Source organism: Coffea eugenioides, chromosome 4, assembly GCF_003713205.1.
Source record: "Coffea eugenioides isolate CCC68of chromosome 4, Ceug_1.0, whole genome shotgun sequence".
Taxonomy (NCBI): domain Eukaryota; kingdom Viridiplantae; phylum Streptophyta; class Magnoliopsida; order Gentianales; family Rubiaceae; genus Coffea; species Coffea eugenioides.
This window is the reverse complement of record NC_040038.1, coordinates 20,500,554-20,522,255: the sequence shown is the minus strand read 5'-3', so window position 1 is coordinate 20,522,255 and position 21,702 is coordinate 20,500,554. Positions and strand designations below refer to the sequence as shown.

General features: G+C 36.5%; 3 protein-coding genes across 7 annotated transcripts; 2 read left to right on the top strand and 1 right to left on the bottom strand.

Moving 5' to 3' along the window:
* The first annotated feature begins 2,625 nt into the window (after positions 1-2,625).
* LOC113767386 (cleavage stimulation factor subunit 50) lies at positions 2,626-9,460 on the top strand. 5 transcript variants are annotated; one of them, XM_027311459.1, is made up of 14 exons: positions 2,626-2,841; positions 3,847-3,930; positions 4,059-4,177; positions 4,757-4,829; positions 4,935-5,018; positions 5,110-5,196; positions 5,935-6,005; positions 6,151-6,202; positions 6,307-6,364; positions 7,204-7,304; positions 7,444-7,598; positions 8,003-8,111; positions 8,937-8,989; positions 9,071-9,163. In XM_027311459.1, the coding sequence occupies exons 1-14, from the start codon at positions 2,728-2,730 to the stop codon at positions 9,075-9,077; spliced, it is 1,167 nt and encodes a 388-aa protein (XP_027167260.1). In that variant the 5' UTR covers positions 2,626-2,727; the 3' UTR covers positions 9,078-9,163. The 5 variants fall into 5 exon arrangements, with proteins under 5 accessions (XP_027167260.1, XP_027167258.1, XP_027167259.1 ...); XM_027311457.1 differs by having other exon boundaries at positions 2,634-2,841; positions 8,933-8,989; positions 9,071-9,460; XM_027311458.1 differs by having other exon boundaries at positions 2,754-2,841; positions 3,847-3,944; positions 4,069-4,177; positions 8,933-8,989; positions 9,071-9,460.
* Positions 9,461-10,823: 1,363 nt separating this feature from the next.
* On the bottom strand, positions 10,824-12,759 carry LOC113768149 (pentatricopeptide repeat-containing protein PNM1, mitochondrial). The gene has a single exon (XM_027312398.1). The coding sequence runs from the start codon at positions 12,725-12,727 to the stop codon at positions 11,087-11,089; it is 1,641 nt and encodes a 546-aa protein (XP_027168199.1). The 5' UTR covers positions 12,728-12,759; the 3' UTR covers positions 10,824-11,086.
* Positions 12,760-13,037: 278 nt separating this feature from the next.
* Positions 13,038-18,422, top strand: LOC113768004 (psbP-like protein 1, chloroplastic). The gene is made up of 9 exons (XM_027312215.1): positions 13,038-13,129; positions 14,542-14,624; positions 14,725-14,818; positions 15,155-15,238; positions 15,471-15,553; positions 15,704-15,826; positions 16,081-16,152; positions 17,129-17,225; positions 18,076-18,422. The coding sequence occupies exons 2-9, from the start codon at positions 14,562-14,564 to the stop codon at positions 18,177-18,179; spliced, it is 720 nt and encodes a 239-aa protein (XP_027168016.1). The 5' UTR covers positions 13,038-13,129; positions 14,542-14,561; the 3' UTR covers positions 18,180-18,422.
* The last annotated feature ends 3,280 nt before the right edge of the window (positions 18,423-21,702 follow it).

Below are 21,702 nucleotides of genomic sequence, written 5' to 3'. Positions count from 1 at the left end.
AAAGGCTAAGGTCATGTTGACCATAGTTAAGCCAATTGAGTCAGTTAGTTTCTTATTCTAATTGAATTATAGTTTTAGGAAAGTAGTTAATTGTTTCCAAATTTATTTAAGAAGTTGTGTCAAGTCAAATAAGGAAGTTTGTATTGTTTCCAATTTAGATTAGGGTTTTGAGTCTTGTAAGGTTATAAATAGCCAACTTTATTTAACTATTGAGGACATGATATTGAAGATGAATTAGTAAAAAGAGAGTTGTCTCCTTTTATGGAGTTCCTTGATGGAACTTGAGTTTCTTCTTGAACTGTATCAAGTATTTAGCTTGAATACTTGTGGTGTTCAAGGCAAGATGATTACGTCATCTTGTTCTTTCAAGCCAATAGCCAATCCACTAGGTTTCTAGAGACGGGTTCTCTTTAGGTCTAGTAAGCTAGTTATTGTTCCTTAACCAATAACCAATCCACTAGGTTTCTAGAGACGGGTTCTCTTTAGGTCTAGCAAGGTAGTTATTGTTCCATAACCTGATCAAGATAGATCCTTCCGCTGCTTGATCGACTTGGTTCTTCAAGACAGGTTCTTGCTGGGTCAAGTTCGTATCAGGACCTAACCTTTTCCAATTCAAATCCCCAACACAGAGGATATGGAAAGAATAGTGGAAGGAGGTCCATGGATAATAGACAACCAAATCCTGTCCTGAATAGATGGGAAGAAGGGATAGAAGGAAAAATAGAAGCATTTAAGATGGCCTCTTTGTGGGTACAGGTTTGGAACCTACCTGTACATTGGCTAGTAAGAGAAGTAGGCTGTAAGATAGGAGCAGTGTTTAAACAGGTTAAAGATGTTATAATTCCTCATATGGGAGGAAAGAAGGGAAAACATTTGAAGATGCTAGTGCTAGCAGATCTGTCAAAACCTTTTCTTAGAGGAACCATAGTGAAAACTGCAAGTAAAATGAAATAGGTAGCCTTCAAGTATGAAATGTGCCTAGATTTCTACTATAACTGTGAAATCATTGGTCATAGTGAGAGAACATGTACCAATCAGCAAGAATTAGCAGGTGGATTTGCAGATAACTAATATGGTCCTTGGCTGAGAGCAGGTACTTTTAAAGGATCCCTACAGAACGAACAAACAAGGAATGAGATGGACAAAGATAGACGGTACTAGAAATTTCAAAATATGAACTAATTGAAAAAGTTAAACCAAGAAGCCGCTTTGAGAAAAATCAAAGGAACTGAATATGATTCTAGAGAGTGAAAAGACTTATCACCAAGAGCTGGCAAGAGACTTGAACGTGATGTGAATTGAAGCTGAGCAAAATGTTCTTCCTCAAAGTATAAACCACAAAGGAATTCCCCAGGTTCAACAAGAGTATTAGCAACACCGAGAGGGATTAGTGTCTGAGCAGCTAAAAGCAAACTGCAAAGATGTAGTAAAGACCCAAACTTTGGAGGAAGCTGCTGAGATGGAGGAGGATAGTAATGTAGGAATAAGTACTACTGATAAGCCTAAAACATTGGGAGGTGAACAAAAGGATGGGGTGATGATTCAAGAGACATATAATAATAGTGAGAGGGTTGAATTCTCCCATTAAAGCCAGGCAGCCTTTAAGAGAATTGAATGGCCAAGAGAACAATCAAACAAGCATGGGAAAGAGGAAAATGACTCTTAGAGATAAGGAAATGGAGGAAGTAGGAACTGAGAATCAAAACTAGAAAAAAGTTGAATCAACAAAGTTGGTGGAAATAAGAGAGCCTTTAAAAGTGGAGGTGTGGTCCTTCCCTGATGGCGCCCCCAAGGACATATGAGACTTGTGGTGTGGAATTGTCAAGATGTGGGGAGCCCCTTGACAATTCCCCATTTGAGGGAGGTTAACAACCTTCTCTCTCTAGAATTTATTTTCCTTAGTTAGACTAAGAATAGAAAGAGGTATATGAACAGAGTAAAAAACTGGCTAAGGTTTGATAATAGTGTGGTAACTGAGACTATGAACAATGTAGGTGGTATGTGTTTATTGTGGAAAGATGAGATCAGAGTTTTGAGAATATTCCAAACAATTTTCACTATTGAAACAAAAATAGAGGGAAGGGAATCACAGGAAGAGTGGTGGTTTATAGGAGTGTATGCAAAGCAAGGCAAATTAATATAAAACATTAGGTTGCCTCCTAATAAACGCTATTGTTTATAATAGTTAGCTCAAATCAAAAGTCATCATTTTTGGAGAATATTTCGGAGGGGATAAAGAACTAATTCCTCCCCAAGTGTTAAAACTTCTCTTTCTATCCTGCATTTTTTAGCTTACCCAAACTCCAAACCATCTACATTATCAACAAGAAAATGTTAGCATTATTACAATATATATGAGAATTTTTTAAAAAACAATTCAAACAATCCCAAAGCCTACTTGATTTTTTACTTTGTCTATTTGAATTTTAGGACTAAGGACATCTTTTTCTTTATTTCTTAATATTTTTTTGGGTTCAAAATCGTTTTCAAATTAGCAAAAATATTCTTCTCCTCCTCTTCACCAGGAAAATTCTGAACGCCGATACACCGTACGTTCAGGCCACGTTGCCCATCACCCATCTTAACAAAGACGTATTAGCAGCAAGATTTTCTTGCTTATGTTCCAAGTAGATTTTCTTGCTCATAGTCTGAGTATTTAACTGTAGTTTTATTTATCCCGAAAAGTGCAGCAGTAGCGGCAGCCTTGCCACCAGTACAAAACAGAGAATGGAGAGCACGAATAACAATAACAGGTTGGAGCAGACACTTCAGGATGGAAAGCTCTATCGACACGTTAATTCACTAATTGTTGCTCATCTTCGTGACAACAATCTCAATCAGGTATTTCGATACTGCTAATAGTTTTTAGATTTTTCCTGCATAATTCTCCTTTCCGTGATAATTTTATTTGTTTTTGTTCTGTGGAATTTTGTTATGTTTATAAATTTATTGTTGTTGTTGGAGATAAACTAAATGACCAACAGATCATTTTTTGGAGACGAATTTGGTTTTTAGTTTGTTAACTTGAATTTAGAAGCTCAATGTATGAGATTAGTTCAAGGAATTAATTTTCACATCTGGCATGAGTTCATTTCTGAATTACAACAATTTTTTAGGAGGGATTTGTCCATTATTCGGTTTATATTAAGTTGAAAATTCACTTGGCATTGAAGTTATACGCTTTGAAGCATGGATACTCTGATTTCTCATAAGTAGCTGGACACTGTTGATTACAAGTTCAAGAACCATGTCACTGCTAAAAAGTTCCTAGTAAAAAGTTTGGACGCTTTCGGAGTTGATAATTTATGAGAGGGTGCTATACTTTATAAGAAGGTAGGGTTCATCTTTGTTAAACAACGATGAAAATGATATGTATGAGTTTCTAGGAAATCTTAACACACAACATGTAAAAGTGATTTTTTATGAAAAGGTGAAATTATTAGGGAAACATAAATGCATAATTATGTTATGACATGAATTAGAGGAATCCAATGATTGTTTCTACAACCTCTGCATTTAACCTATGAAACATATGATTGTTGGGATAATATGGCTCTCTAATCCATTCAGTTCTGTGTATTTTTCAAAGAACCTGAACATGTATCTATGCTAAAGTTTGATGTATGGCTAGGATTATATCCTACTCATGCAATACAGTCTGCCTGTGTACTTGGTTTTTGAAAATTTGTATCTTCTGTGACTACTTTATGGTTATATCCTATAACCTACTTGTATTTTATGTCCACATGTTCATATACATTTTTATCCCCAGTCCTGTCTTGCGCAATATTTGCTAATGAATCAGGCTTTTCAGAGTCCTAAGCCACTAGTTCGAATTTTTCACAGGCTGCAAGTACGGTGGCTTTGGCTACTATGACTCCATTAAATGTTGAAGCTCCTCCTAGCAAGCTTCTTGAACTGGTGGCCAAGGTTTGTATTCTTTGGTAAGGTCCCGATTCTGAGTTGGCCTACTTTGTTGGTTCTTCTTTGTGTGTTTATGTTTAGTTATTTATTGCCTATGGCAAAATGGATTTCTAGTATTTTAAAGTGGTTAGCAGGGTCTTGCAGTGGAGAAAGATGAGATGTTAAGAGGAGTTTCTACAGCTGCATTTTTAGAGTCAAATAGACATGCAGGATATGATTCCATTGCAGCTCCACGTGCCGCTCTTGATTTCAGGCAATCCTCCTTTAAACCACCATATTTCCTCATCAGTCTAGGTTATGCGATCTAATTTGTTACATCTGAAGTACTTATTGAATACCAATTAAAAAAATGAAAGATAATATTTATTCAAACGCATATAAGGTAGTCAGGAGAGATACCTAAGTCAAATATCAATCAAGGTAAAAGTGAGACTTGAAGTTGCATGTTAATGGGATAAGTTTTAGTATGAAAACTCTCATGGTTGTAATTTATATATAACCCCAAACCAGAAAATTTTATTAGTTCATGCTGTGTGCATAAGTCCTAAATCAAGAACTAGTAATGCAAAATTTCAGGTTTGGATTCACTTGAAGTAGATCTGAAAATGAGACGTGGGTGAGAACTAAGGTTCTTTCGTCTGGGCCAAAATGCCACTTGTTTGTAGTTTTTCAAGTCATGCATTTCATTGTGTTTTGTTTACTTCCCATCCTACAACTGTACGAGCATTTTACACTTAAAAATGCAGCACACTACTTGTTGATGTTCATGATCTTTGGAAACAGCAATGATATGTACTGAGTGCAATTGCTTTTTGCTTCACTTGCCTAATAGTGCCATGCTTGATACTAAAGGATCATCAAAGAGCTTTCCAAAGCATGAGACACGACATGTCTCAGAGCACAAGGTGCCCCTTTGATGTCCATGATAATATTCTTCTTATGATGTACTATTCAGAGCTACATTCCAAAAGCTAATTCTTAAATTCATAGGAGATAATGTTTTCATGCAGAATGTCGCAAGATGTGCAAGATTTAGTCCTGATGGAAGGTTTCTTGCAACTGGCAGTGTTGACACATCAATTAAACTGTTTGAGGTGTTTATCCCTTGTGTCTTTTTTTTTTTTTTTGTTATGCATGTTTTCATTTCATTTCTCACTTCCTTCTTGGCTACTAACCCATGTGCAGATATCAAAAATCAAGCAAATGATGCTGCGAGATGCAGGAGATGGCCCTGTACGGCCTATCATAGGGACATTCTATGATCACGTTCAAGTAAATTTTCACATTTATTGTCTTCATCATAGTAAATCTAGATTTTATTTGTGTTGGGGAATTGAAGTATTCCCTGACTCAGTATATACGCTAAATCTCTAGCACACTCTTTCCATTGAGCTTCTATGGATCTTACTAGATAATTGAACTTGGAGTAGCCTAGCACATCCCTTCAGTTTTGCTTGATCAGTTGGTAGCCATTGCTGAATCTTTCTGAATTATACCTCTGGTTTTCTTGTATGTCCAGTTAATTACAGAATGTAGACTGGCAGAAAAACATTAATGTATGAGGAATTGCTTGGGTCTCAATGTTAGTCGTGTCTAAACCTTCCAAAATTACAGACACTTGGTCCTGCTTTTTGGAGAATGTAGTCACTTGTATTTTCTACTGCATTTTTTGTTTAAAGAAACACCTTGCATAAAATTATTGCAGTTCTACTTATTTTGATTTTTGTATCTACTCTAGTTTTTGGACTTGTTCTTTACTTTCTCAGAGTCTATGTTAACAATGAAAAGGAAAAAATCAAATGAGAGGGAGAAAAGACAACAAGGTTTCTGTTGTGGTTTTGAAGCCTAATTGAAGATAATGTATATGCTTGTATAACTCTAATGCCTCTAACTAATGATTTATTTTCAAAAGACCTAGTTATTGACTTGCACAATGGTTTTTGGTTGAGATGATTTTTCTCATGTCAAAAGTTCATCTAACTTTTATCTAATGCTCTATTTCCCCTGCAGCCAATAAATGACTTGGATTTTCATCCTCAAAATACAGTTCTTGTATCTGGGGCTAAGGATCATACAATAAAGTACAGTATTTAGCATACTTACATCTGGATTCTTTTTGTTTTCCATTCATTGAAGATAATTATTGATGATATGCTGGAAAATGTCTCTTGTGTGTTCTCGATAATGCAATCCTGGATATATCTTATTGAAATGCTTTTTCTAAAGGTTCTTTGATTTTTCCAAGACGGCAGCAAAGAAAGCATTTAGAGTTATTCAGGTTAGACTTTTATCTGTTCAGATTCATTCTTGAATGGAGACAAGAATTTATGATATATGTAGTTTTCTGGCAGTTAGTTTTCAATTTTGGATCACATTTGACAGGATACTCACATTGTGAGGTCAGTATCATTTCACCCTTCTGGCGAATTTCTTTTGGCAGGTCAGTATATTCTATTACATCTGTACTTTGAATACAAAGGATAGCTGCATCAGTCTTGAGATTGCTGTTTCATTGTTTTATCCCTAGCTATTATGAAAACTTTGTGTAGATTTTGAAGCATAATCCTTTCGTAATATGCATGTATGGACCATACCTTTAGGTTAATCTTGGTAGAACTAGTAATGGTCTGAAACTCAGCCTTCTAAGTTGTACTTAAGGTGCATGACTGATATTTTGATGTACAATATTGATGTTTTTAGCGGTCCATAAAAATCGAATTTTCATCGACTTTCTACTCAATCTTTTTGCTTCTTGGACGACTAAACTTTTCTTCCCCACATGTTTAACTTTATGATATTTATAATGAATTAAGTGGCATTCAGACACATTGGACACTACTACTTTCTTTGGAGTTATGAGCTTCCTAATGTGACAGATTAGTTGGTGATCAAGTGTTGGGAGCATTAATGTGATACACGACATTTTTGGTTTCTACTTATTCCTTCGTATTACATATGCTATGCACTTTAGCAATTGATCACCATTGGGGTTTATATGCCAAGCTATATCATTTTTGTGTATCTTATGCTACACGGTATTTATCAATCATTGTAGTCATATCACTCTATTTTGAAATCTCTTGTTAAGATTATAGTCACAGTGTCTAAACTATATCGCAGCCACACAGCATCTTTGTTGTTTGATACTTCTAAGCGTGACTTCATGAAATACGCTGGAAGAGGTTGCTTCCAGACTAAGTGATTAGTACCTGAATTACTAGTATTCTGAACTACTCTCCTGTCATATGGGTTTCTAACAAGGAGATGAAATTAATACAGGAACTGATCATCCAGTTGCACATTTATATGATGTTAATACTTTTCAATGTTATTTATCCGCAAATATCCAAGATATTGGTCTTAATGGAGCCATAAATCAGGTAAAACTAGCACCTTTTAGACTTGAGACTCCTCCCTGCTTTTATCTTCTTTTGTGCATTTGGGGTTTGAAGCTACAAAGGCATTGGTAGTCCACTTGAATAATAATGCGGATGCTTCACATTAGTTTGCATCTTACAGGTGAGGTACTCATCTACTGGTAGTATGTATGTTACTGCATCTAAGGATGGTGCTATACGGTTGTGGGATGGGATAAGTGCCAATTGTGGGCGCACTATAATTGGTGCACATGGAGCAGCTGAGGCCACAAGTGCAGATTTGACAAAGGACGAAAAGTATGTAAAACATTGATCGTGAATGGTGATAGCCTATAATTACCACAGTCAGCTATGCTTATTGCTGCAAATATTTCTTCTGATCAAAATTTTGTTATTGGGAAAGAAAAAGAATAGCAACATAATCAAGTTTGAAGAAGGTTTATTTGTCAAATAATCTTGTCATATCCAGCTTTCTTTTATATGTGACAAAATGCTTTGCAACAAGTGCAATTTTTCAATCAGACATTGTTTTTCCTCCTTACGTAGAAACAGAGGCTAATCTATGGATCTCTCACTTGTATTATCTACATGTTGAGTCATGTTTTATGCACCAAGCCACTTTTATGTGGAATGGGAATTGCTACGCATGAATTGCTGTTAGAATTCCTACGAGTGACCCTATTCAATTATTAAACTCCCAGGTATGTTCTCTCTTGTGGAAAAGATTCTACTGTGAAGCTCTGGGAAGTTGGCACTGGAAGATTAGTTAAGCAATATCTTGGAGCCACACATACACAGTTGCGGTGCCAGGTATGTGACAAGGTTCTTTTCTTTCTCTTGGTGTTAGTACACAATCTCATCTTCAGCTGGATTATGGTAATTAAGAGATGTTTCTAGTAGTCGAGTAATGTGTACTAGCTTCTTTCTGCTGTTTCTGTTTTCATTGTATCTTACTATGTCATTTTGAAGAAGTCTACATATCTGGCTTGGCATTTAAAAAATTTTTAAAAAAACATAAATAAAAATCTGTCTTGACATTATGGTTTCTTGTCCTATTGAAGATTAAATTTTATGATATTGATCCAAGGTTTCATGAATGAGATAATTGCACAATAAAGTATATTGGAACATGTTGTACTTATAATCCAAATAATCATCTTATCTTCAGAAATATCTAATATGGTCCTTGACAGTCCTTAAAATACCCTTCTTAATTTAAAGAATCAGTTGAATATGCAGTACCTGATAGATTAAGTCTTACGGACATTCTGATGTGAACATAAAGCTCGCAAAGATGATTATATATGCGGTTAAAAAGGATGAAAAGAAAAAATATATTGGAGGGGGAGAGGAGGGATGGATTGGGTGACATGGGGGGAGGGAGTGTAAGTGAGAGATCTTGAGTTCGAGACCTTCCACTTGCACAAATATATATATATATATATATATATATCAACATAGGCGGCAGGCTAGCCAAATAACCGGTGCAAGAAACTTTGGCCTAGTTAGCCATAGTCCATAGTCCATTACATAAAGTCCTGTCAGCATTCAAACAGTTTACCAGATCTCCAGTCAGATACTTGTGCAAATTGCATGTGTGGACTAACAAAAGCTCGATGTGTTTGAAATAGGCAGTTTTTAATGACACAGAAGAGTTCATCTTGTCCATTGATGAAGCCACAAATGAGGTTGGTCAATTTTTTGGATTTACTATTGTGAACATATAATTACCATTTATTCGAGATTGATTGTTAGATTTTGAGTTGTAGATTGTAGTTTGGGATGCACTTACAGCAGAAAAAGTGGCTCGATGGCCTTCAAACCATGTTGGTGCTCCACAATGGTTGGAGCATTCACCAACAGAGGCAGCTTTTGCTTCTTGTGGGGCTGATAGGTCAATACGGTTCTGGAAGGAGATTCTCTAGGTGCTTTGAGAAGGTTTTGTCATACCATTGTGGCATCAAAATTGGTGTGAAATGGCACGGATGATGAAGAGCCTGGGCAGAACAACTCATCTTTAAATTTTCTCGTGTTTGGCATTGAATTTTGTAGTTCGTCGCATATGGTTTGATTAATACTCCCAGATAGGAACTTTATGTAGGGTTTTGCACTTACAAATCAATTTCACTTGACTTTGACCCTTCTTTGAGATTATGGCATTGTGGAGCCTCTCCCTTCAACCGTTTTTTAGTGGTAAACGGCATAGTTGGATCAAAGTATTATAGAAGATCTTGTTTTGGCAGAAAATCCAGCACTGGTGCAGCGAAAAATTGGGGAATTTTGCTATGTTCTAGTGACCCGCCGCTTTCTTTCCACACTCACTTCTGCACCAACGCAAGAACAGGATAGAGGGGTACTAGAATTGGTTGAATGGCACACTTATATCATATTAATTAAAATGAATGTGTGTAATTAGATTAACTAGTAAATCTATTGAACTGAACCTTTCCTTAGCGCTAGAGCGTGTTTTACAAGCAAAATACAAATTTTTTTGTCTGGAAGAAGATTTGGTCACCACAATAGATTTGAGACGGCAAGTGAGATAAGAAAAATATAAGCAATGAGTACGAAATCAAATACAGGAACCCAAGTTAAAACTGCATTAAGCAACTTGACAGCTCCCATGCGAATAAACTGGTCTCATGCAGTTTATTTTTACCTCCTGGTTGCACAAAGATCCATGTGGATGTTTTACATGACCGGAGATGGTGTGAAGATTTCATTTTGCAGCTTAAGATAACCAAACACGGATTTATGGATCCATTTAAAATTCCCTTTAAAGAGTATCTGAGTATTACGTGCACAATATCCTTTACATATCTGTTGAAAGGCTGAAGACACACCAAGCAAATTATACCTCAAAAGTAACTGACAGGCACATAGGCACAAAACATCAAATAGAAATACAACTAAAAGTGACTGGCGCAAAACTTGCATAAAAGGCCTACCAATGATTCAAATAATTACAGCCACCCAACGAACAACACACCATGTCAGAAATTAGCTATGTTACTCGGACTAAGGCACGGGAATCTCATCACCACAGGTACTCTAGTGCAAAATTAAGGGTCACAAATAGGAACATAGTGCAAAGTGAAAAGTCTGAGTAACCTAGGAAGTTAGATTACTCGAAGGTAAACAACTTCAAATGGCAAAAAGAAGGGCTAGGGAAATAAATCCAGTTGTCTACCAAAGGAATAGCAATCAGCAAATGATTGGCTTTCAGGCAAAGAGTAAACCTAAAATCCATCAAATTTAGATGAGAAATTCATCAACGAACCAACAAGTATAAAGAACAGAAATTTAAACGCAATATCTCAGGTAGTCTAGATTATAGAGCATAATGGCATGCATCCTAATAAGATGAATCATATACTTAATGCTTAGCGAAACCATACGGCTGAAAGTTTCTAATACCCGTATGTTAGGTAGAAATATAAAAGAAAAACAAAACAGTGACAGGAGATACCTGTAATGGCGGTAAAGCTGCACAGGTTGAGTTGAATTATATGCATTGTACAACTAAATAATCATGAGCTGCAAGACCACAAGCATCTTATTGCCTACAATCGTCATCGACAATGCGAATTCAACGTATGTTTAAAAAAAGAAAATCTCATGATCACATTTCCATTTAGCCAACTGTAATATCAAAATCAATAACCAAACAAAAATAAAATGAGAAAAGGGCATTTTCTAAGCAGCCTATCTGTAAAACATATTTTAAAGGAACAAAAATTCCTTGCACCTCTTGGAAAATGGTATCGATACAATCAAATTGGTTATCAGAAAGCTCGACGCATCATTCGCTTTGGCTTCTTTACATAACTTAGTCTAAGCTTCTTAAGAGTTCTCCTTTTCCTAGCCATTTTCTCAGGCAAAGTTTCCCTCTTCTTCTCCTCCTTCACAGCAGTAGGTTTCTTCTTTACAAACCTAGGATCTAACTTATAAGCTTTGGGTTCAACAGGCACCCCATTACTCTCTGCTTCCTTGTAGAGAACATTTGCTTTATCCAATCTCCCATGAGCACATAATTTCCCCATCAACAAATCATAAGTCTTGATCCCTGGCTTGCAACCATCCTCTTTCATTTTCACAAAGACAGTCATAGCATGATCAATCCTCTCAATCCCGCACAATATCTTCAGCAACCCATAATATTCTTTTTTATCAAGTGCATCCCCATACCCCGCCGATTTCATTCTATCAATCATTTCATCACCCTCTCCGACCCTGGCTGCTTGATACAAACTCCTAATCATCAAAATAAATGTTGTTTCGTTTGGATAACACCCCCACTCACCCATCCTATAAAACAATTTCATGGCATCCTCTGTCATCCTAATCTTACACAAGTTATTAATCAACACATTGAAGGTCTCCACGTCTCGTGGAACACCTATCTCTTCCATCTCCACCAACACCTTCTGAGCCTCAGATTGAAGACGAAACGGATCCTTTTTCCTACAAAGCCTACACACACAATCGAGAATAGCATTATAAGCCAAAGTACTAATCTCAAACCCTCCCCTATACATTTCTCCAGCTAACCTCTTCGCCTCGTCCAGTTTCTCATCAACACACCACCCTCTAATCAAAGCATCACAGATGTACTCATCAGGGAAAAACTCATTAGCCAAACTTTTCACCATTTTCTCAGCATAACTAGCAAAACCATGTTCACAGAGCTTGGACACGATCAGTTTCAAATAATCCAAATTTCTCTTCAGCCCATATTCCGTCTCCATTTTCTCAAACAATGCTACAGCTTGCGTGGGCCGGCCGGCCCTAACTAGCCTATCAACCAAAGATTCAAAGGATTTCCACCCAGTTTTTCCAATCCCATCAACAAGAACATCATGGGCAGCCTTAAAATCCTTCCTCCTCCCAAAATAATCCACAAAATAGGAAAATAATTCATCGTCAACATCAAAAGCATTGGGTCTTGAACTTACCCATTTGAGAAAATCAAGAACTGTCCGCCCAGCATCAAGGGAAAGACTGAGTGTGTTAAAAACCAAGGAAGGCGTCAGAGTTACATGTGCAAAAGAGAGATCCAATCTTTGAGATAAGGACAAGGATTCCAAATCTGGGTCTTTGAGAAGCTCATAAGCAAGAGACTGGGCAAGTGTTTCTTCTTCTGCAAAAGGGTCCCTCTCTGTTGCTGATAAATCATCATCGGTAGGGGAGGAGGAGGAGGCGCAGAAGCGTCTCAAGGAAAAGGGGTGGTGCAACAGAAAGTGGCTGGCATTGGCGGCACGGGTAATGGTAATGGGGTGGGAAAATGGGTGGTGGAGCGGTGGTGGAGATTGGGAGAGGAAGAGATGTTTAGGGGTCCGTTGTCTGGTGACTATTACTGATGAAGAAAAGGAGCGGAGAAGTTTCCGAAGGTGGAGAGGGGGTAACGGGAAGGTGGGTTTAGGCATTTTCAGTGTGTGCAGTGCGTCTAACAGACCGGGGAGAAATGGTGGAGTCTGAAAAGCTTCCTATCTGGGGGTTTTTGGGGGTTTGGGAGAACGTTTGCTGTAAACGGGTCGGTTTCGGATTCCATCCCTGTACCGAAAGGTATCTTGTGTTGTGGGTTGCCAATCGGGTTGATATTGAATTTGCGATATGACGAAAAAGGCCTTGGTTGTCACCTTCATTTCCAGTAACTGAGGGTGTTTTGCGTCTTTTCATAAAAACAGCCACACAAAACGGGGAGAGTAAAGTATGTGGACATACAGAAGGAAAGATTTGATAGATGTGGTATCAGCAAATTCTGGGGGAACTTGGAAGCTAAAGAAAGAACCAGGAGCTGACTTCGCCGCAAAAAATCTGAAGGCCGAGTAAGGCACTTTCTTTGCATTCATTTGTGTTCTTTTTCAGTTTCTTTGGGTAGAATTCTGTCATGGGGAGGTTGAAGTTGCTGCATTCTTATTCTTTTTGGGCATGTTGTTTGGATAAATGCAAAATCGTGGTGGCATGATAGTTGTTGGCTACATTCTTCAAGAATTCATAACCTGCTATAATTTTTCTTTTCTTTTGCTTGAATGTTGTTTATTCAGAAGGCAAATGCCACAATCTTTTTGTAGTTTTTTGTTTGGTGGAAAGCAATTTTTGTAGTTGCCATTTATTGTAACTGTTGAAGTGTTCTTCATTTCTTGGATATGAAATTTCTTTGAGAAAGGCCTAGTTTTTAAGGTTGTAACACTTTAGACATGGTATTCGGTTTGTAAGAATTAGTGAAAGTCCCGTTGGGTCCAGTTGGCTGCATGGCTTAGGAATGGGTTAGCCTCCTCCTAAATATTTTTACAATGAAAACAAAAAACAGAAATTAAAAAAGATATTAAAAAGTAAAAGATTTAATAAAAATCTCTCACAATTCAACTTGGGCAGCCGGACTTAGATTACAACTCCATTCCCTTTTAGATTCTTATGACTAGCATTGATCTTGAGATATTTGACTGTTATTCCTATACAACTGCCTAATGGGAAAATGAGCTGCTATTTCAATCTGGGAATGTTTTTGTAACACCCCGCACCCGTTGGGCTGACCCAATACATTTTTGAGGTGAAACCACGGGTTCAAAATGGTTAATCCAAAGTTATCAGTAACCGATAGGTCGGACGTTATATATTATATTTCATTCCCTTACCCTTCTCCGTCCTGGTGTGGGACATTTCACTCTCCCCCCACCTTTAGAGCTTTGTGTCCTCACAAAGCCAGTTACAATTCAAAGTATCCACTTAGTTGTGCGCAGATTCTAGAGGTGGCCCTGTGCCCAATACCCTTTTTCAGCTGAAATCACGGGTCCAAAATAGTTAAACCCAAAGTTATCAGTAACCTGATGGGCCGGACATTATATTTTGTATTTCATTCCCTTTCCTTTCTCCACCCCCGGTGTGGGACATTTCAGTTTTGGGCTGTTAATATTTGACTGCAAAAGAATTATTTGAAATTAATATCAGTTGCTTTTTGTCATGTGAGGTGGATTCGACTGCTTTAATACCTATTTTGTCACTGCATCCAAATTCTGCAGAGATACCAACTTAGGCAAACTCCAAGTTTTCCTTTTTCTTTTGCCTTCTTTTCTTCTTTTCTTTTCATTTATTATTTTTCCTCTCTCTCTCTCTCTCTCTCCCTAGGTGGGGAGGGAAGAGGCAGTGTTAGAGGTGACAAGGTAATGAAAATCACTTGCTAAGACATGCTTAATTCAAGATTCTGTGACCTTCATTATCGTGTTAATTGATTTTGCAGTTTAAGAACTGTAACTTGAGATGATGTCATTGCAAAATACACTTCTAGTTGATCATTTGCTGTTGCCAGGTGCATCAACTCAGGTTCCCTTCGAATACTCTTTCTGCCCTAGCAATGCGAAAAGTATATATGTTCGCTTTTCATCCTTGTCCTCGTATTTATATAGTGAATTTGATGCATCAGTTAGGGCTGTATAGGTATGGCCAGTGTCGAAGAGGTGTAGCTTTACTCGTCAAGGCAGAACAAGTACATGAAGCTTCAAAGTCCCCTTGCTTAGGTTGGTTCTAGTCTGAAGCCTTTCTTCTAGCTATATATGTGTAGATCAGATTAAGGAAAATGTCTAATATTTATTTTTATGAATCCGGACCAAAAAGAAAGCCTGTGGTATTGACATTCTTGCCTCGACTGAAGTCTATGTCAATAGCTACAAAACATATGCCCATATATAGACGCATTGAACTTTTAACATCTCTCTAGGCAACATAACTTGTGCGGACAATTTATACTTCACGCTAGTACTTTGGCATCAGGGTGTAGTTCTTCGTACCAACTTTCGACCTTGTTAACTTGTCTATATGACCAATATCCGTTTTTCTTTTCAAATTCTTTTCAGATGAACCAGGTAGGCGCCAACTGCTTGCGCTGGGAGCAACACTTACCCCTTGGCTATTCTTGCCATGCAAGACCTCAACATCATGTATGTTATACTTTCCCCAATTTTCTTTAGTTGGATTTTGCAGCCATAGTTTGTATGTTTTGTCTTTCTTCCCTTTGCTTGTCAATCATGTGCTTTCCAATTTTAGTTGCAATTTCAACTTTTGTTTTCTCTTTTTATCTTGGGGATACGATTGGGGTGGGAGGAAATTTGTGCTACTATGCTGACTTATTGGTGGCTCATATCCTAAGACCACACCTTTGATATGACTCAGTTGCTGCAGAAACTAAGAAGGGATTCATCTCAGTCACAGACAAGAAGGATGGATACTCCTTCCTGTACCCCTTCGGGTGGCAGGTCTAAGTCTCTGGTTTATTCTGCATTTTTTAGTGTAATTTCTCATTGCACACAGTCATTAAGGAAGCTCATTGTGCCGATAAAGCTTGACTTTTCCTTCTTGTCCTGTGCCTTCTTCAAATGCTCATGATAATTATTCTCATGAGCCAGGAAGTCGTTATTGAAGGACAAGACAAGGTTTTTAAAGATGTTATTGAACCACTTGAAAGTGTCAGCATAAATATGATTCCAACAGGAAAACAAGACATTCGAGACTTAGGTTCTCCCCAAGAGGTATGCTAATATTCATGCTTTGTTCACTTGATAGAAGTGAGCTCTGACCATCTATGTCGATAATGTCTTTAACTACTTTTCCTCGATACAGCAACATGATTTTGAGTAAAAGTTTTTGTTGATTGAGTGATTCTTTACTATCTTATTTTACTCTTCCTTATACGTCATATAGTCTTTGAAGGTTTAAATGACTTTCTCTGGGTGACCTTTTAGTGAATAAAGAAGTCTCAAGGTTGGCAATTTGTTAATTTCAGGTTGCTGAAACCCTGATAAGAAAGGTTTTGGTTCCCCCTTCCCAGAAGGCAAAGCTGATTGAGGCATCAGAGGTAAAAGTTTCTACAGTTGATTTAAAGCAGATTCTGTCATGTGTTGAGCCTCACACCAATTGGAGATTATGCTGCTATCATACTAATTTTGCAGCAAAGTGGGTGCCTTTTTCTTTGGAAAATGAAGTAATACTACTGACAATTCCAATGTTCAGTGAAAGCAATACACGCCTACTTTATTTTCATTGCTTTCACTATTTTAATAATCAACTTTTTTGAGTTACAGTGGCTTACTGTATCAACTGATAAACCTGACCTGTCATTGATGATCTTTTGGATGAGTGAAATTCTTAGTCATGCTATTATTAAGATTACAAGGAGTACTTCGCAATATAATCCAGTAGGTCTTTCGAAATTTTGATAAATATTTGTGAAACATTCTACATACTCTAGTGTATACTTGTTTGTGTGTGGTAATTCTACTCTTTCTGAAAACTTGATAATAGTGTATCATGCACTTTTTAGATGAAAAGTGGTTTCTTATCAGTCTAGGATAAACAAATCTTTTCTTTATACCCTCTGGAGTGGCCCTGGTTTCATATCCATTTACCATATAGGTAGACAATTAGTCTAGTTTAATTAACACAAAAAATTTGATCGTTAGTCACTTAAATTGAAGCATCGGGCGAAAGACATCCTGCACAAAATTGTCCATTATCTTGAGCTGGTACCTTGGTGTTCATGGTCCTGGATATTAGTCAGTCAAACTTTTACATGTATGGCATGAGAAGATGGCTATTATCCCTTTGTCCAGAAACTTTGGCATCAGTATGCCAATTCTGCTAGCTCAGTTGCATAAGATTGCTAAAGGATTAGATTGTAACAGGAGAAGAACTTATGGTTTTGGATAACATACAGATTATATTGTCTTTGTCTTCTATTATATGTATTCTCCCGACTTAGCTGTCCGCACCTTTGTTTTTCTCCACTCGTGTACCTTGCATGATTTTCTAATGAGTCTGAACATGGCTTGCAGCATGATATCGAGGGGAAGGCATATTATACATTTGAGTTCGTAGCAAAAGCACCAAACTTCATTCGACATGCTCTTACATCTGTCTGTGTTGGCAATGGTATGGAATTCACTTGGAAACTTGTAATTATTCACTTTCATCCTTCTAGCAATTCAGCTATGTGGTTGGCTACAACTGGTGGACCTTTCAAGATAAATAAGAATCCAATTTTTGTTGAACTATGGTCATTTTCCTAAAATACCTCAAATTTTCCCAAGAAACTAATTTTAAGACCTTTTTTGACTTCTATTTTTAACCACACAAATTTTTCAGTAGTAACATTTTGACCCCCGAAGAATATGACTAAGAAATATTCACCTGTTGACCTCATGTTATCTCCAGTTGTTGCAAACTTCTAGCAAAACCCAGACCAACAGCCTGTCACTATGAAATCCCTCTGACGACCAGTCCTCGAATAAAGTTAGAACTTAGATTGAGTGAGCACAGTGGTAGTTTTTCCCTTACTTTCTCACATTTTGTTAATAAACTTCACATGTGATTGAGTCTAAATATGATTGCTCGCATTCTTGTTTCAAAGTTTCCCTTCTTTGAGGGGATAGTTATTGTTTTGCATCACATTTTATAATTGTCCTGCTACTTGACGCCTTAGGACTATTCTAGCAATGATGTTACATTTAATCAGAGTATTCTTTTATGCTGTAGGAAATAGGAATTGGTAAGAAAATTTGGTCTGCAAAGAGTTTATTGTCCTTAAGGCTTTATGCTCCCTGAAATAAGAGTGAAAGAAAAAACTCTATTTAAGGTTTCTTGAGACTATTAACGGCATTTAATGTCCTCCCGTTACCTCTCTGCATACCCATGAAGCCTCTACGTGGAGAAGGTATTCATGAATAGCATTCAAAAAATTTCTGAAGCTTGTGTATTTGGGCTGTGAATTGGATTTATGCAGGGAAGTTCTATACTTTGACAACCGGGGCCAATGAGAGGAGGTGGGACAAAATGAAAGACAGATTGCACACTGTGGTGGACTCCTTTCAAATTTTCAATGTCTAATGTGCCCCTGTATCATTTTTTCATTTCATGGATTCAGCCCTTCTATTCTCATTCGAAAACATGCTTTAAAAGCATTTGGATAGGAGGCTATTCAATTCATGTAGATGTGAGCATTTTTTGTTTGAGAAATGAAAACCAACTGTTTCATGCCAAAAATAGTTGCACTTCCCTGGCCTTTCAATTGTTGAAACCTTTTGCACAGGGCTAATTCTTCACTTGCTATTTTCATTTGGATTTAAAATCTTCTGCAGTCTGCACTATCTTTATTGTGATGTACCTTGCTTTGTGATGTAACTGAAACCGGTTTTTGATGTACTTGTTTGCCAATTCCAGTGTCATGTTCTTATTCTGTTTACAGACTAAACAGGCTAATTGAATCTTCATTTTTGCTACTTTAATAAGTATAAAACAGTGGAAACCTTGCCATACATGAAGCTTATGCAAAAGCTTATTGACTCAATTAGAATGAAGAGCATGCTTCAATTCTTTTTCAGATGACAAATCCAATCCTTCATCAATTTCCCAACATTCTTTGAGAAAACATTTTACACTTTCAAGACTCGTTTGATTCATTTTTATGGAACTAATTCACCTTCCTGTCATTAAAGATTAAGAGGCACCAGTGCATCAAATTAATTAACCAATATTTTCCAAACTAATTCACCTTCTTGTCATTCAAGGTTAACAGGCACCAGTGCATCAAATTAATTAACTAATTTTTATGGAACTAATTCACCTTCTTGTCTTTCAAGATTCATTTGATGCTTGTGTTATGTAACTTCACTGCTACCCTTCCACCCACAAGAATATTGGAATGTGTATGCATATGTCAGGCAGCACAAACTCTCCAGCTGGGAGATAGGCACCAAACCATTATATATCGCCAAGTATACCTTGCCCTCAGAGATGCTATAATCATTACCATAATGATGTAGCCTCAAAGGAAGAAAATGACTTATGTATGGATGCCAACTTACCAGTGAGATATCCTTGATGATGTTAAAATCATTCATTTGTACCAACTGCATGCTTCACATGTGATTCAAGAACACAATTCCTTACAAATTGCTTCAGCCTTTAGCCAGGAAATCTGTACCTTTTACTCGCGTGAATCTGAATGTTTCTTTATAGATGAAGTGCAATCATTGGAGCTTGATCAAAATCTTTGCAACATATGAATTGAATCAAAAAACTAGTTTTGGATCATAATTACTTCCATCTATACATTGAAAATTTTTTATATTGCTGAAGCATGAAGAAATGTAGCAGTTCAGCTGTTTTCTGATGATGATTCCTTGTCATTATAGAACGCAAAATTAGATATGGAGATGATGATTCAATCATATGCTTCGTTACAGGAATTTGTGCCTTAGTAAACTTTGAAAGGCACCTATCCAAAAAGAAAAAAAAAACTTTGAAAGGCACCTAAACAGCACTAATTTCATTCTTGTTTCAAAAGTATCTCCATACGTGTTTGTAGCCTTTTTGTGGCCAAGATTATCTAATCAAATTTGATTGAGCTAGAATCAAGTATTAGTCTATTACTTTGTCTAGCTGATTATTTATATCCACGCATGTACATGACTTTCCCGATAATGGACAAATATCGATACCATTCCCTCTTCCTTTTTTTATTACAACATAGGATATCCGCGAGCATCGGCATTTCTTGAATTCCTAATTACGTCATTAACTTGACGGTTACCTTCATCAAAAGAAATCTACTAAGAGAGAGATGGAAGGGTTTGTTTTACGAGCATCCACTGTGATTTTCAGGGTCATTCTTTTTTTTAAAAAAATAATTAGTTAAATGGAGAAGTACTTGAATGTAAGGGACAATAAATATGAGCATGCATTTATGTGATAATTTCGGTATAAATTTAATAGGTTCACTTGAAAAAGAAAACCCATGATGAAAATAGAGAGAGATGATTTTTGGGGGAAAGGAATTAAAATTCCATAGCAAAAAAGATGGAAGAGTTAATCAAGGATTTCAAACCAATGATGAAAATAGAGAAAGATGATTCTTGGGGGAAAGGAACTAAAATTCCATAGCAAAAAAGATGGAAGAGTTAATCAAGGAATCTATTTCTGATGCACATCATCAATTGTAGACTTTTCTTTTTTTGATAAAAGAAAAAGTAGCCAATATTATTAATAAACTAGTTGAAAATCGTTGAGTATAATTTGTTTGACAAAGCAATCTGCACCTACAGTAAAAAATACATAAAACATGTATTATTAATAAACTGGTCGGAAATCGTCCAACACGATATGCTTGATAAAACAATTTGCACTAATGACAGAAAATATATAAAACATGTCACAGATATATTTGATCTGCAAAATCATTAAATTTAATGGATTTACAAAATATAAAAGATTATACTTATCTAAGTGTCTCTTCACATCATTAACGACATTATTGTGCCTACAATGATAAAAATGATACGACTATTTCAATTGGGAAAATGTGATCTTATGGCCCGATTATGGGTATAGGAACGGCCCATACACATCAAATTTGCAGAACAAAGATTTAGTAATTTTGAAGAAGATATGCTCGAGAACAAAGCAATTATTTCCGTTCACGTTTCGGCTTTTTCTTGTTTCTACGTACTTCATATATAGTACCTATTATTGTTACCACTGAAAAGGTTCCAAATTCTTCCGACAAAGGAGACTCAGGACTGGCACTAATCAGCGTACAATCGAATCAATTATGTACATGTTATATACAATCAGCCTTTTTTACATATCTAAAATATAATACTCCATTTTATGAAATTTACACTAATGACAGAAAATACATTAAACCTATCAGGGATACGGTCTGAATTGAAAAATGACTAGATTTCACAGATTAAGAAAATCACGAATAGCTTAATAAATATGTGATAGAGAGAAGGTAGAGAAAGTTTGATTAAGAGAGAAATAGATAGCCTATTCACAATCAGCTTTGCTGAGAGATTTCACCAACTGGACAGAGAACTTTGGAAAGATCGAGTAATCTGTCAAAAATTAGGCCTTGTTTGGAAAGAAATTTTCTACCAAAAAATCTCTACATTAAAGATATTCGACCAAAATTAAAGATATTAACTCTTACTTTAAAGATGTTTGGTAAAAATTTCTACCAAACTTAACTTTTACTTTGCATCTTTGGATTCTCCCGGTTGTTATCTTGAATCAACATTAAAGATATATCAGTTCAACTTGTCCTACAAGTTTATTTCGTTTCCTTTACATCCTAATATGAATTTCTTTAAAGTTAAATGAGAATTGTAAGAATGCGTCATTCAGAAGAAATTACTATCACTGGTTAATTTTGTTGTGTAAAGCCCTTGTACTAAATTCTGGTTTCTGGAGTACAAGTTCATTCGTCACTCTCCACTTTTGAAGTACATAAAAAGCTGCCCAAAAATGGACATGAAGACCTTAATAGGTGGCTAAATTGAGACTAATTACTTTTGTGTTCCATTAAGAAAAAAAATGCATTGCTTTAATTAGTGGCAATCACTGTTTT

Bases quoted from the DNA above. Each gene is read 5' to 3' on its own strand.
- LOC113767386 (XM_027311457.1), top strand. From the start codon at position 2,728: ATGGAGAGCACGAATAACAATAACAGGTTGGAGCAGACACTTCAGGAT. The intron at 6,203-6,306 runs GTTAGACTTTTA...CACATTTGACAG, and splicing joins AAGCATTTAGAGTTATTCAG to GATACTCACATTGTGAGGTC. The intron at 7,599-8,002 runs GTATGTAAAACA...TTAAACTCCCAG, and splicing joins GATTTGACAAAGGACGAAAA to GTATGTTCTCTCTTGTGGAA.
- LOC113768149 (XM_027312398.1), bottom strand. From the start codon at position 12,727: ATGCCTAAACCCACCTTCCCGTTACCCCCTCTCCACCTTCGGAAACTT.
- LOC113768004 (XM_027312215.1), top strand. From the start codon at position 14,562: ATGATGTCATTGCAAAATACACTTCTAGTTGATCATTTGCTGTTGCCA. The intron at 14,625-14,724 runs GTTCCCTTCGAA...TTGATGCATCAG, and splicing joins TGCCAGGTGCATCAACTCAG to TTAGGGCTGTATAGGTATGG. The intron at 14,819-15,154 runs GTTGGTTCTAGT...AATTCTTTTCAG, and splicing joins TTCAAAGTCCCCTTGCTTAG to ATGAACCAGGTAGGCGCCAA.